This window comes from Musca vetustissima, unplaced genomic scaffold, assembly GCF_032173495.1.
Source record: "Musca vetustissima isolate MV318-11 ecotype Yass unplaced genomic scaffold, APGP_CSIRO_Mvet_v1 utg128388, whole genome shotgun sequence".
Classification (NCBI taxonomy): Eukaryota; Metazoa; Arthropoda; class Insecta; order Diptera; family Muscidae; genus Musca; species Musca vetustissima.
Genome location: NW_026877344.1, coordinates 6,593 through 22,185, shown reverse-complemented (window position 1 = coordinate 22,185; position 15,593 = coordinate 6,593). Strand labels below are relative to the sequence as shown.

General features: G+C 35.7%; 1 protein-coding gene across 1 annotated transcript; it reads left to right on the top strand.

The window, feature by feature from the left end:
* The first annotated feature begins 2,947 nt into the window (after nucleotides 1-2,947).
* LOC133321945 (delta-1-pyrroline-5-carboxylate dehydrogenase, mitochondrial-like) lies at nucleotides 2,948-7,083 on the top strand. The gene is made up of 7 exons (XM_061531017.1): nucleotides 2,948-3,483; nucleotides 3,549-3,720; nucleotides 3,788-3,975; nucleotides 4,192-4,414; nucleotides 4,489-4,856; nucleotides 6,711-6,829; nucleotides 6,897-7,083. The coding sequence occupies exons 1-7, from the start codon at nucleotides 2,960-2,962 to the stop codon at nucleotides 7,010-7,012; spliced, it is 1,710 nt and encodes a 569-aa protein (XP_061387001.1). The 5' UTR covers nucleotides 2,948-2,959; the 3' UTR covers nucleotides 7,013-7,083.
* The last annotated feature ends 8,510 nt before the right edge of the window (nucleotides 7,084-15,593 follow it).

Sequence of the window (15,593 nt, the reverse complement as noted above, 5' to 3'; positions counted from 1 at the left end):
TACTTTGCTTTGCTTGGTTTTTTAATGAGACACATTTTCCGTATTAAAGTGTATATGAGTCATGGTTCTGGTGTAGTTGTGTAGGGTATCACATGATCTGTTCAATCTTACATTTTTTTCTATATTCTTCAAATGATATTTTTAATGTAAGAGTAATATAAAACCCTTTCCAAAGTTACCCCCATTAAATTAAGGCCAACACAAAAAGTGTTCCACTTAATTTGTGTTGTTGTGATTGTCAATGTATGAACAATTATTTTTTTATTAAACCCACACGTGATGCTTAACGAAAAAAAATTATTTTATTATAGACAAAGGCAGTTTCTTAAATAATAGGTATTAGATTCTTAATGGGTTAATATTACCAGCTGACATAAGAATCTGTTTTTTTAGTTTTCTATTGTTTTGTAACTAATATACACATAAGTGCATATCTCACATAGATATTTATTTAGATAGACGTACATATGTATATATAATATTAATATGTTAATATAGACATTGACGTATGTATATGTCTTGTTTGTGTTTTAAAATCAGCACAATTGTCATATAAATTAAAATATTGCAAACATATGCTAAAATCTAAACAAAATGGGATAAAAAAAAGAAATTGGTGTAACTAAAAGGATTTTTTGGATAATTCATTAATTAATGCTACTTGCATTTAAAATTAATTTATAAAGTAGAATAATAGATCAATAATATGATTGCATAAGTATTTGGATTTTTATATAGAAATTCCAGAAAATTGAAAATAAATGTTAATGGTTTCATGTGCGATCTCTCACCCATGGGACACTGTCGCGTGTTTATTCTTCAGGTTATTTGGTTATCATCTGAACATAATTTATTTAATAATTAAATGTTATTCTAATCTATTTTCCCTCACTTTGGATCCCCCATAAATTGCTCTTCCATGGGGGGTAGTATTGTATACGTATGCATGTACCTGTGTATATATACGTATGTTCTCTGTCACACTAAAGATTTAATATTTTTGGGTACTGTGCATTTAATGTTAATTGAACTATTGTTTTCTTTTGTGATACCAACAAACAATTCCATTGGAACCCACATATATACATATATGTATGTATAGACTCAGCATATTTTATGTATGTATATTTGCAAAATTGTATCTCTGTATGTGTGTGCTTTGTTTTGTACACTCATTCATATGTTGTCCATCAAATCTTTATTGAGTAGAAAAAAGATCACTTAAATAGATCTCTTGCTGCGGTATTCGTTTATATGATGGTTTGGGTCATTACCGTCAGAACTTGTTGTTGATCTTTTAAAAAAAATTGTTGAAATTGAATTTGCTTATACACAAGTAAGTTATGTATTTAATATTCTTAAAAAAACTTCAACTCATTAATTTATTTATTTAAATTGAGGCATAAAAGGTATTATTGTAATAAAAGTCCTTTTTATACCCTTCACAGCACTGTGCTACTGGGTATTATGTCTTTGTGCATATGTTTGCAAAAGAAAACGCGATAGACACAGGTTTCCTTTTGAAAATATGCATAGAATCACTTTCTGAGTCGATTTATGCATGTTAAATTGTAAACAGGTCGCAATTATGATTCGAATTGGATCAAATTTGGCACAGCTCATCTATTTGGCCCAAGGATGAACCCTATTGAAATTGGAAAAATAGGTTCAGATTTAGTGTAAATGGTGCACCAAAGTAACTATATATATATATATATTTAATGTAAATAGTGCACCAAAGTCACTATATATCATTTGATTTGCACGAAATTTGCCAAAGCGTACTGAATTAAGTCTAGAATGATGTGTGTTAAGTTTCGTGAAAATCGGTTCAGATTTCGATATAGCTCCCATATATATTTTTGTTCGATTTAATGTAAATGGTGCACCAAAGTCACTATATATCTTTCGACTTGCACGAAATTTTGCAAAGTGTATTTAATTAGGTCTAGAGTGATGTGTGCTAAGTTTCGCGAAAATCGGTTCAGATTTCGATATAGCTGCCGTATATATTTTTGTCCGATTTAATGTAAATGGTGTACCAAAGTTACTATATATCTTTCGATTTGCACGAAATGTTGTATAGTGTACTGAATTAAGTCTACAATGATATGTGTTGAGTTTCGTGAAAATCGGTTCCGATTTAGATATAGCTCCCGTATATATTTTCGTCCGATTTAATGTAAATGGTGTACCAAAGTTACTATATATCGTTCGATTTGCACGAAATTTAGAAAATATTCTTTAAAAATCTATGCTTAGGGATCTTGATAATAATCCTAAAAAATCTATATTGAAAATATTCTAAAATAACATTGATTTATGGGCCTTAAAGCTATTCTTTAAAAAGTACTCTTCTAAAAAAAATCTACTTTTACGAGTCTTGAAAATAGACTTAAGAATCTATGATTACGGTTCTTCAATATAATTTTAAAAATCTTAGTTCTTGAAAATATTAAAAAAAAAACTTCAACTATGGTCTTTAATAAAATTCTAAAAAACCTATGCTTATGGCCCTGCTCCATTTTAGGAATTTTTGATAATCACATTTGAGACGCATTTTATAAGCGAAGTGACTGGAATTTGCCATTCCAAGTTCTTGGCAGTTAAAAACATCCTCTCAAAAAATATTCAGTCTAAGCCTTCATATAAAGTTTGAACCTCAATTTCGGTATTTTGAATTTTAATCTTTCAAAGTTTTTTTTTTTGCATAGTCCTTATTTAAGGATCTCGAAACAATTTAGGTATTTTGAATATCCACCTTATGTTGGGAGGATATAAAAAGTTCGATCCGGTTGAACTTAACAACGTTTTTGCTCGTTTTAGATCCATTCTAATTTATTTGTTTTTTTCCTTTCAGATTAAGCTCAACAAGGAATAAAACGAACCGAAACAAACAAGAATTATGTTTAAACTAGCCCGTACCGCCACAACACAAAGTACTGGTGTTAGGCCAAAAATGGCTGTAGCACTAATTAAAACGGCACTTCGACCCAGTAATCTCATGACAAAGACACGTGGTATTAGTTCCGTGGTACCCGATACTAATTTAAAAGATTTCGAAACCTACAATGAACCTATACTCGAATACAAAAAAGGTTCAGCCGAACGCAAAGCCATCGAGGAGGCATTAAAACGTACCGCCGCTACATGTGAAGAAATTCCAATTGTCATTGGGGGCAAAGAAATACGCACCGATAAAGTTGTACATCAGGTTATGCCCCATAATCATCAACATAAATTGGCTAAATTCTATTATGCCGATAGTAAGACTATACAGAGCGCTATAAAGACAGCCGTTGAAACCCAACCCAAATGGGATCGTACACCGTTGAGTGAACGTTTGAAGATCTGGGAAAAGGCGGCGGATTTAATGGCCGGTAAATATAGGCAGGAATTGAATGCAGCCACAATGTTGGGACAGGCGAAAACTGTTATACAGGCTGAAATTGATTCGGCAGCTGAATTAATTGATTTCATTAGGTGCGTATTAGTGGATATACATATATGTAAATACATCTGTTATATTATTTTTTTATTTCCTTTAGATTAAATGCTTTCTTCTTAAAAGAATGCGCCAAATATCAGCCAATTAGTGAAAATATCAAAGTAACGAAGAATTCGATGCGTTATCGTGGTATTGATGGTTTCGTGGCTGCTGTCAGTCCATTTAATTTTACCGCAATTGGCGGTAATTTGGCCTATACACCAGCTTTGATGGTAAGTGAGAAACAATTTGAAGATAAAATTTAAACAAGTTAATTAAGTTTTGAAATTTATATTTAAGGGCAATGCTGTTTTGTGGAAACCTTCAGATACTGCTGTTCTTTCAAATTGGCGCATTTTTAATATTATGCGTGAGGCCGGTGTTCCTGATGGTGTCGTTAATTTTGTACCAGCCGATGGTCCTGTCTTTGGTGATACCATTACAGCTTCACCATATTTGGCCGGCATCAATTTTACCGGTTCAGTTCCGTAAGTTGGATTTGTTTTTTTTTTTTTTTTAAGTCGGCCCAGTCTGACTTTACTACTTTCCTTACTGGTTTTACATATGAACCAAGTTATACCACCTTGACTTATACATTAATTGAAAGCCAAAGTGAAATAAATTAAATTTTCATAGTCTTTTTTGAAAACTTTTTTATTTATTTTGAAAAATATTATTATATCTCATTTTTCTACTCGCTTCAGCACCTTCAACCGTCTGTGGAAACAAGTCGGCAACAACATTGACAAGTACATTAATTTTCCACGTTTAATTGGTGAATGTGGTGGTAAAAATTTCCACTTTGTACATCCATCGGCCGATGTACAGACCGTTATAACCAGTACCATTCGTTCGGCATTTGAATTTTGCGGTCAAAAATGTTCAGCTTGCTCACGCATGTATGTGCCAGAATCTTTGTGGTCTAAGGTAAGTTGGAATTCATTTCATTTAAGTTTAACAATCCTAAAAAGAAAATCATTTGAATAATTTAATTGTTGTAGATTAAAGATGGTTTAGTTGCAGAAGCCACTAAACTAAAAATTGGCGATGTTCAAGATTTCTCATCATTCACATCGGCTGTCATTGATGATAAAGCATTTAAACGTATTACTTCCTATATTGAACATGCCAAAAATAGTCCAAATCTAACTATCCTAGCTGGTGGTACTTATTCCGATGCCAAGGGTTATTTCGTTAATCCAACGATTGTCCAAACTACAGATCCCAAAGACAAAATAATGACTGAGGAAATATTTGGACCTGTTTTAACTGTTTATGTTTACAAGGATGCTGATTTGAAAAATGCTATGAATTTGGTACCGACATCAACTCAGTTTGCATTGACTGGAGCTGTATTCGCACAAGATGAGTAAGTATTGTTTCTGTGGGTGTTTTTTGTTTAAATTCGATATGATAAAGATAGTAGATATACAAAAGATGATAATATTATTGAGAAAAAAACATGCAATTGAAGTCTGTTTTGTAGGCATAGATATAACAACAAATGGAATAAAGACGTTCATATTGGCAAGCCTGCCTTTTAATGTCAGTGTCAAACTGAAATTAATCTTGATGGATTTTGTCGACATATCAATTGTCGTATCTTTATACTTGTATGTCTTTGCTCTTTGAAAGGTATGCGAAGAATTAAGCTTCCTAGGTACAATGATGGAGTCTCAGCTACAAATCAACAGGAATGTAGACTAGGGAATAGAACACCCTTTCCCTCGAAGGAATTTCTGATCAGATTTTACGATGTTACTGTGATAGATCCAAAGAGAGACCTGTATTATTTAAACCGGCAGTTTATAGAGCTCCTCGCTATTGACGATTTTTGAGGCCCGTTTTTATAAAAATAGAAACAAGTTTAAGGCTCGTAGTGTGAAGCATGTTTCTAGTCATTGAAGACTTGAGTACGGTGGTCCTATTCTCATGCAAGCTTTTTAGCCATTGAAGTCATGAGGGCATTTTTATATTCATAGTAGGAGGTTACTAGTCATATAACTAGTCTCATAGCCAAAGAAGGCCTGATGCGAATTTTTCCAGTCATAGTAGACTTGAGGAATGTTTTCTAGCCACTGCAGTCCTGAGTTGGGTCTTGTGTCAGAGAATTGTTTTCTTGTGTGCATTTGTGGCGATGTGACAACACACAACAGTGGGAAAGGTGTGGTATTGTTTGTAAATGCCTTGTTAACCTCGAAGTGAGGCTCCAGCGAAATTCTCATGCAGTTTATGTCGTTGGCCAGCTAAGTACTTCGCTTTGTTACAAGAGACATTTGGATATGAAAGGTTTTTTGTATAGAAGCAATAGCTTCTGGGGAGAATATCCCAACAAAAAACTAAGGGAACTGATGAGGATCAGTGGCGTGATCCGAAACTATAGTCTTCCCTGCCTTACCCCTCGGCAAACAATGCCATACATTCCCCACTAATAAATAGTTGTTTTTTTATAAAAACAACAAACTGGGATTCAGCCTGACTATTTTGCAAAAACAAAATACAAATGGTATCCCAAATAAACCGCCAACACTAAAAAAATATTCTTTAAAAAATGTTCGCCCTGTGTCTAATTAAATAAATATTCTTTAAAAATCCACGCTTTATTTGTCCTGGAAAATATTCCTTAAAAATCCACGCTTTATTTGTCCTGGAAAATATTCTTTAAAAAATCCACGCTTTATTTGTCCTGGAAAATATTCTTTAAAAAAATCCACGCTTTATTTGTCCTGGAAAAATATTCTTTAAAAAATCCACGCTTTATTTGTCCTGGAAAAATATTCTTTAAAAAAATCCACGCTTTATTTGTCCTGGAAAAATATTCTTTAAAAAATCCACGCTTTATTTGTCCTGGAAAAATATTCTTTAAAAAAACCACGCTTTATTTGTCCTGGAAAAATATCATATAAAAAATCCACGCTTTATTTGTCCTGGAAAAATATTCTTTAAAAAATCCACGCTTTATTTGTCCTGGAAAAATATTCTTTAAAAAATCGACGCTTTATTTGTCCTGGAAAAATATTCTTTAAAAAATCCACGCCTTATTTGGTTCTGGAAAAACATTCTTTAAAAATTCCACGCCTTATTGGGGCTGCAAAAATATTCTTAAAAAATCCACGACTTATTTGGGGCTCGAAAAATATTTTTTAAAATTATAAAAAAAAATAAAAACATGGTAAACTTCACAACTTTCGTTTCACATTCGTTTATTTCTTTTATTTTGCAGATCTTTCTTGAAGCAGGCTTTGGAAGAATTCAAAATGGCAGCTGGTAACTTCTATATCAATGATAAATCAACCGGTTCAATTGTGGGTCAACAACCATTCGGTGGTGGTCGTATGTCTGGTATGTATATTTAAAATAAATTGCAATATTTTTTTTAATTAATTTATTTACTTTTTTTGTGAAATAGGAACCAACGACAAAGCTGGTGGCCCACATTACATTTTGCGCTGGACTTCCCCACAAGCCATTAAGGAAACATTTGTGCCGTTACGGGATATTGAATATCCATATATGAAACAATAAACTGATAATGATGAACATGAAGACTCTTGCCCAAGGCTACTACTAACAAGAATATAAAGCGAATATAAAACAAAATAGACATGCACCACACACACATATATAATCTCAATAGGAATCTCATTTCTCAGCAAAAACACAACAATAATTATCTTAATAAGTGTGTACGTATGTGTGTATGTCTTGGGAATGAATGAATATCGAATGCTTACACATATGAAAAAAAAACAAAAACCTCTACTTGATATATACATATATGTATCTCTATAAATGCAATTAACTCGATTCACTCTCGAATACCTATCAAAAAAAAAAAGAAAACAAAGCAGAAAATGAACAACAACAAAAACGTTTTCAATTTAAGTTTTAAAATTTAGTTCTTTTGAGAAAAACAACATTTACAAAACAAAAACAGAAGTTTTAAAATAACGTACATGTTTGTATTTAAATATATATGTTAATAAACAAAAAATATATATACTAATATATTTAAACAAGAAATCATTATATATTCCAATAATGTTTTCTTTTGATTTAAAATTGGAAACAAGTTAAAGCTGTGTTTTTCTCATTTACAAAAACAAAGAAAAAATACAAATTAAATTAGTTATAACTTCTATAAATTGCATTGGAATCTCAAGTTTTTTTATTTACCCTTTGATATGCTGATTGTATTGATTATTATTTCCCTTTGCTCATCATCCTTAATCGGTTCATTTAAAATATATTCCCTTCAAAATTTTTTACATAAAACAAAGAAATATTTGTAATTACAATAAAAAACTTTTTTTGTGTGTATACTGTATTTATGTTTTGTTATGTTTATTTAATTGTTAGAATTTATTGTTTATTTTATTTTTTATTTTTTTGTAATTAATTATTTATAAATACAATAACATTTATATAAAACCTATATACATATGTATATTGTATACTAGAAATAAAAAGGGAAAGGAAACATCTGTCGTTTTTAAAAATAAAAAAGAAAACGTTTGCGAAATAAAGAGCAACAGACGGCGGCAAAAGAAGAAAACAAAAAGTACTAAACACGAGACATAGATTTTTGACAATACACTTGATATAAACATACTATACCATATTACTATATAGCAGCATTGTTTATTTTTAAAAATTGAAAATAAAAATAAAAAAGAAGAAAATAAAAACAAACCAAAAAAAAAACTATTTTGAATCATCTGCATTGCAACATTGCGAATTAGGTCACAGATTTTGCAATTACAAAACTGAGAGAAATTACTTTTTATTTCATTTTGTTTTTTGGGTACAATAAAATATGTAGGAATTTAAAGGTCTACAATGTTTTATTTTGGATACAAGTGCATGAATGTAAAAGCTTATACAGGGCGAATACAATTTTTTTATTTATTTATATTAGTACAAGGCTTATTTATGTATTTATAACAATTTGACAATTATAAGATTAATTAAAGATAAGATCATTGGCTACAATGGTCATCAGCTAATATTTTAATCCACAACTGTTTGTGTCTTCTGCCACTCAGTAATGGACATCTACAGAGGATATGTTCAATTGTTTCTAGCTCTTCTTCGTCCTCACATAGACGACAGTAATCCTCTCCGCTGGAGTACCATTTCGAAGTGAGAGATCTAATCTTGCAGTGACCTGTTATGATCCCCACAATGATTTTGATGTCTCTCTTATTATGTGACAATGGCGATGAAGTTCTTCGGCGAATGAATTCAGGCCAGATAGCTTTTGAGATTCTGCAACCAGGTTCTCTCGACCATCTGTTACCGACTACCTCGCCGCAGAAAAAGCGGATTTTGCCAATGAAATAGCTCGGTTCCTTCTATGTTGCTATGTCCTGGAACCCAACATAAATTAACTATCCGTCTTATATCATGCAGTCACCGGTCCCGTAATATCGGCAGTAAGTGTTTTGACTATATCGGCCGCTTTCGTGATTGCAAGGATTTCTGCTCGAAAAACGCTTGTTAAATTTATATGAGTTGTATATTTCTAATTCCCTACAATAAACGCCTGCACCAATGCCTTCCTCCATCTTTGACCAGTCTGTGACAAATGGCAGATCTGGTAGAGGTAAGGAGTCACTAGTCCAGGATTCTATACCAGGAAAATCAACTCTGATGTAATTAAAGTCTCTATGAGAGGGACATAGTCACTAATGTGAATATTTATCCTCAAGAAATCACAACCTGGCGTTATATTGAGGATACTAGCATGACCATAGTTTAGCGATTTCCAGGCATCCGTTTCTCGGAGCCTCAGGGCACAACTGGCCGCCTGGAATTTAATCAGAATGTCCAGTGGTTGGTGATTCAGGATTGCATTCAACATTGAAGAAGTACACCACAGCTGATAGCTGTACTAAACTTAATTTTGTCAGCAGCATCTTTTTGTTGACCTCCTGCCACCAAACAAGGCATCCATAAGTAAGAATGGGTAAGACAATCGTCATATACAGCCAGTGTATTATCTCGGGTCTTAATCCCCAGCTCTTACCTATGGAGTTCTTGCATGAGTAGAGTGCCAGCAGTCCTTTCTTAGACCGTTCCTCAACATTCCTATTCCACGTTAGTTTGCAGTCAATGATTGTGCCAAGCTATTTTGCTTCTTCAGAAAGGGATAAGGTCACTCCATCCATACATGGCAAGCGGAAATTTGGAATCTTACTTTTCCCAGTGAAAAGCACAAATTCTATCATAGTGGAGTTTACACCAAGATCCTTGGTGTGTGCCCAGCTGGGCAGATTTGAAAGGATGCCTTCCATAATATCTGAAATGGTCGTTAGCAACTTCACACCAACTAGCAAGACTACATTATCGGCATGCTAAAACCTTTATTTTAACATGGTCGATTTTCAGCACTATCTCATTTATCACCAGAAGCCACAGAAGGGGAGATAGTACTCCGCCCAGCGGTGTGCCTCCGTTGACTGATTTCCTTACGGAACCCTCTCCAAAGGATGAGTTGATAATTCTGCTTTCAAGCATTCTATCAATCCAGTCCGTTAGAAGTGAGGGGATACCTGAGTTTACGAGAGCAGAATGGATGGCCTCTAGCTTCACATTGTTGAAAGCTCACTCAATATCGAGGAACGCAGTCAAGGTGTAGCCGGAGGACTCCATATTCTTCTCGATACGTCCAATAACCTCCTGTAAGGCTGTATCCACTGACTTGCCTTTGATGTAGACATGCTGGGAGTTGCTAATTTTATTCGGGTCAATAGTGTTCCTAATTTCTGGTTTCTTGGTTTATTGGTAGCAAGGTGTATTTAGTCTGTTTAATTTTTTGTAAAATATATAGTCAGTATATATTAGGGCCGTAATTTCAAATGAGATTTTTAATGAACTTATTCTAAATTGGTCCCAAACGAATAAGAAAGAAATAGAGATGAATTTAAAATTGTGCAATTTTGCCGCGAAAATTCTATGACCTTACTTACTTTACTTAGCTGGCTTGTTACAGAACGGTTGTTCCATAAGCCGAGCTTAAAAAAGATTTCCAAGCGCGCCGGTCTTGTGCGCAAGTCCACCAATTTGGAAGACCACGTTCCAAGATGTTGTTTTCTACTTGGTCTTTCCATCTAATTCGTGGCCTTCCCCTTCTACGGGAACCATCCGTAGGCTCATTTTTATATGCCTTTTGAGCTGGGGCTTCTTCATTCATCCGCACAACATGGCCTAGCCACCGTAGTCGCTGCAGCTCAATACGACTGACTATGTCGATGTCTGCGTATAAATTGTAGAGCTCGTGGTTCATTCGACGCCGATATTCACCGTCGACGCAGATCGGCCCGTAGATCTTTCGGAGAATTTTTCTCTCAAACACCCCAAGCGCTGCCTCATCTGCTTGCGCGAGTACCCATGCTTCTGATCCATATAATAGCACGGGTAGTATCAGCGTCTTGTAAAGTGTGAGTTTGGTCTGGCGAGAGGTGGCCTTGTTTCTAAACTGCTTACTTAGACCATAGTAGCATCTGTTGGCCATCACAATCCTTCTCCGAATTTCAAAACTGATATCATTCGTTTTATTTATGGCGGTACCAAGGTATATAAAGTCTTTAACTACCTCGAAGCTATAGTTCTCAAGTTCCACAGTTGGTCCGAGTCTACAGGACGTCTTGCGCGTTGATACCATCAGCTTGGTCTTCTCGCCGTTTACTGCCAGACCCACTTTGGCAGACTCCTTTTCAATTTGTTCAAAGGTGGCTGTTACCGCTCGCAATGTTCGACCCATTATATCGATGTCATCGGCGTAGGCGAGTAACTGGTGTTGTTTGGTGTACAGAGTGCCATTTCTGTTCACCTTTGCGTTTCGTATGACCTTTTCCAGTAGGATGTTAAAAAGATCACACGACAAACTGTCACCTTGTCTGAATCCTCGTTCGGTAGTGAAGGGCTCCGATAGGTCCTTTCCTACTTTAACGGCTGACCTTGTGCCACTTAAAGTTATCCTGCATAGCCGTATTAATTTTGCAGGAATGCCGAACGCAGACATGGCTTTAAACACCTCTGAACGGATAGGGCTGTCGAATGCGGCTTTATAGTCGACAAATAGGTGATATGTGTCGATGTGTTTTTCGTGGGTCTTTTCCAGGATTTGGCGCAGAGTGAAAATCTGGTCTATGGTCGATTTGCCAGGTCTGAAGCCGCATTGGTATGGTCCGATGATGTCATTGACCATTGGCTTCAATCGTTCACACAGCACACTGGATAGCACTTTATATGCGATGGGAAGGAGACTTATTCCTCTATAGTTGGCACATATCGTCTTGTCTCCTTTTTTGTGCACGGGACACAGGATGCTGAGGTTCCAATCATTGGGCATGCATTCATCTAGCCAAATTGTGTTAATCAGCTGGTGCATGCTCCTGACCAGCATCTGGCCACCAGCCTTGAATAGTTCGGCTGGTAACCCATCGGCTCCTGCTGCTTTGTTGTTCTTGAGCCGATTAATTGCTTTTATGACCTCATCTTGGCTAGGTGGTATACACTCTATACCATCATCTCCTATTGGTTCTGGGGTATCTTCTTCATCGCCACTATTTGATACTAGCAGTTTTTCAAAATGCTCCTTCCAGATCCTCAACACGCTGTCTGTATCTGTCACCAGGTTTCCTTCTTCATCTCTACAGGAGGATGTGCCTGCACCAAAGCCTTCGGTTTGGTGTTTTACTCGTTGGTAAAATTTCCGGACTTCATTCTGACTCCTGTACATCTCGATTTGCTCACGCTCACGTTTTTCTTGTTCTTTCTTCTTTTTTCTGAAAACACGTTTCTCCTCTCTCCTTTTCTCCCGATAATTCTCCATCACGTTACGTGTTGCTACTGTCTGCAGGGTTGCCCTATACGCTGCGTTTTTCACATCAGTAGCAATACGACACTCCTGATCGTACCATGGGTTTCTTGGTGGTGGTTTTTGGTACCCAATTGTTCTTTTTGCTGCAGTTTGTAGGGAGTGGGCAATTCTTTGCCATTGTGCTTCTATACTATTATCGGGACAAGAAGTGCTTTCTTCAAGCAGGTGGGTAAGTTGAGCGGAGTAGTCCTCGGCTACCTGTTGTGTTTGCAGCTTTTCGACGTCGAGTTTCCGTGTTGTATTAGATCGCACCTTTGCTGCAACATTTAGACGGGTGCGTACCTTGGCTGCCACAAGGTAATGGTCCGAATCGATATTCGCTCCTCGGATCGATCGGACGTCTAAAACACTGGATGCATGCCTTCCGTCTATCACAACATGATCAATTTGATTTCTCGTTACTTGATCAGGAGAAATCCAGGTGGCCTTGTGTATATCGAGATGCTTGAATCTGGTGCTGCTAACTACCATGTTTTTTGCTGCCGCGAAGTCAATCAACCTCATGCCGTTATCGGATGTTTCTTCATGAAGGCTGAATTTTCCGACGGTGGGGCCAAAGATATTTTCCCTTCCGATTTTTGCATTAAAATCTCCTAGCAGAATTTTAATGTCATGGCCAGGGCAACGGTCATATGCTGTTTCTAGGCGCTCATAAAATATATCTTTGGTCTGTTCATCTTTATCTTCGGTCGGAGCATGGGCGCAAATTAGACTGATGTAAAAGAACTTCGCTTTTATACGGATTATAGCAATTCGCTCATCTACTGGAGTGAATCTGGAGACAAGGTCTTTTATTCTCCTGTTAACCATAAATCCGCAGCCAAATTCATGTCTCGTTTCATGGCAGCTATAATACAGGGCGTAATCGTCTGATTTACTTACGCCTGTCCCTTTCCATCGCATTTCCTGTAAGGCAATAATATCGGCTTTGTACTTCTTGAGTATATCCGCCAAAGCGAACACTGCCCCTGTTCTGTATAGCGTGCGCACATTCCAAGTGCAGATTCGCAGATCGTGGTCCTTTATACGTTTGCGGGGGTCGTCAACATTAGGGGGGTTTGGTTTTCTTTTTCTTTGCTTTTTCATAGTAGGTTGGGTTTTCCGAGAGTGGGCAACTAACCCGACGCCTCAACCCATTTTTTTTATAGTTCTTATGGGTGAACTCGCGGCACATATTAGCTCACTATTTCATCGGGTGATGAGAATAGCTCCCCAGGTGGCACCGCGGGGAGGTCAGTGTCCACAATTGAGATGAAAGAGGGACCAAGATAAGCCTGGGCTTCGCCATGTTAAAGCTAATCAGAGCCGTTGCTTGGTATCTATCATCCCCTACGCCACCCAATATATTTAATTAGTTATTGTAATTCATATAATATAATTAGTTATTGTAATCATGCATACAACTTATTAAATACAACTTAAGTGATAGGTTAGGATTGGGGATGTGTAGTCAACTAACTGTAACTGCAGTACTGGGATACCGCGTTGATTTATTCCAATTAATGACGTCAAATCGTTTGTTTTTTTTTTCACAATACCAATATTTTATGAATATTGTATTCTATTGTTATAAGCCATCCAAACGGTCTCAAGATTTCATATTTCTGGAAACATAAGCATTTTGTTCTACAGTACGTTAAAAATGACCATTCAGCATATTTGGACAATTATAACGACAGTGGGTTGCATAAAAAATATGGAACAATATTTTTTAATATATATGTTATTGTATAACTTTCTTGGGTTTTATTGTGCCTTCTTATTGTAATTTATAAGAAAACGATTTTCTGGGTTTGGCTGGTTAATTTTAAAACCGCATATCATACAGTTTTACCGTACAATAAGAACAAAAAAATGTGTGAGATTTTAGATGATTTAGAAATTTTAATAATAAAAATTAAAGTAAAAACACAACGAGAAAATGCGTTTTTACAACATGAAACAATAATTCATCATTTTCTTTTTGGTTACGTAGTTTTTCTTTTGAAACCACTGTCCATCACCGCATACCAATTGCCAACGCCATCACAGCCCCAAATGAATAAAAATTTACAATTGTTAGTTGTGAAAATGTCTTACTTTTGGGCCTACCTATTATTAATGGCTCTGCATCATTCGTGTTTTGCACAACTGTCGGATTTTATACAAGTTTCGGTACCAACAGATTTTAATGAAAACTATTGGTTGCCAACAAATTATTATTCGGCCATTAATCATCAGTATTTAATTAATTATCAAAGACAATTGTTTAATTTTATGAAATACAAGCATTTCGAACGAGCCCGATATCCATGAAATTGTTGGAAATTAAAAAAATAGAAATTTAAAAATTTCTTGGGAAAGTTATCATCGAAATTAGCAAACGAAGGCAAAATTTGGAAACAACAAAAAAATCAAGGCTAAAAATTAAGGTTGCATAATTAAGAATGGTAATAGAAATTGGCACAAATAACAATTATATGCAAATGGAATTTGAAAGAATAGTTAATGCGAGGCCGCTGCCAACAGACGATGTCGATTGCACAATCAATTTAATTATTTACATTGTTGACCTGCACAACGATAAAGATTCTCAAGTCATAGGCCGGCACCACTTGGAGTGCATAATGGTACGCTAAAGCCCTGAGAACTGCAATAGGGTATCTACTCATGACTTCTATAGACCAGTTCCATTAAGCGACGAAAATGCTTATTGGGCGTAAACACAACAGGATGTTGTAAATCTGCTTGGGTGCTTTAAGAACATACAAGTCTTCACCTAATGCATAAGCATCTACCACTCGACATGTCAGAAAATGTTTCCACAATCTTGGGAAAGAATTTTCATTGTTGTGGATGCAATTAAAGAAGAGTGAATATAATCCGTCGCCTCAATTCGTATTGGCCGCAAATTCGTAACATGATACAGAAAAAGTCCACATGACACGATCAACTTTTTAAATTGACCAGAATGAAGTCACATTTGTATTAGCTGTCCCGCATGAACGAAGTCAGACCCGTAAAATGGTTCTTCATATTTTATATAACAATTTACATCACAAACGCAAACACACGAGTACACAATACGTCAAAAATTGTCATAAATAATCTTCGAACATGCGTCCAATAGAGGACACTTTAGCGGAGCTGGAATTTACAATCTGGAAGAAAAGGCTGGGAGGACCTCAGTCTCATTTAAGGACGTAACCAAATTTATGTTTGGACGGAGACGCCAGTCGT

Bases quoted from the DNA above. Each gene is read 5' to 3' on its own strand.
- LOC133321945 (XM_061531017.1), top strand. From the start codon at position 2,960: ATGGCTGTAGCACTAATTAAAACGGCACTTCGACCCAGTAATCTCATG. The intron at 3,976-4,191 runs GTAAGTTGGATT...TACTCGCTTCAG, and splicing joins AATTTTACCGGTTCAGTTCC to CACCTTCAACCGTCTGTGGA. The intron at 4,857-6,710 runs GTAAGTATTGTT...TTTATTTTGCAG, and splicing joins GCTGTATTCGCACAAGATGA to ATCTTTCTTGAAGCAGGCTT.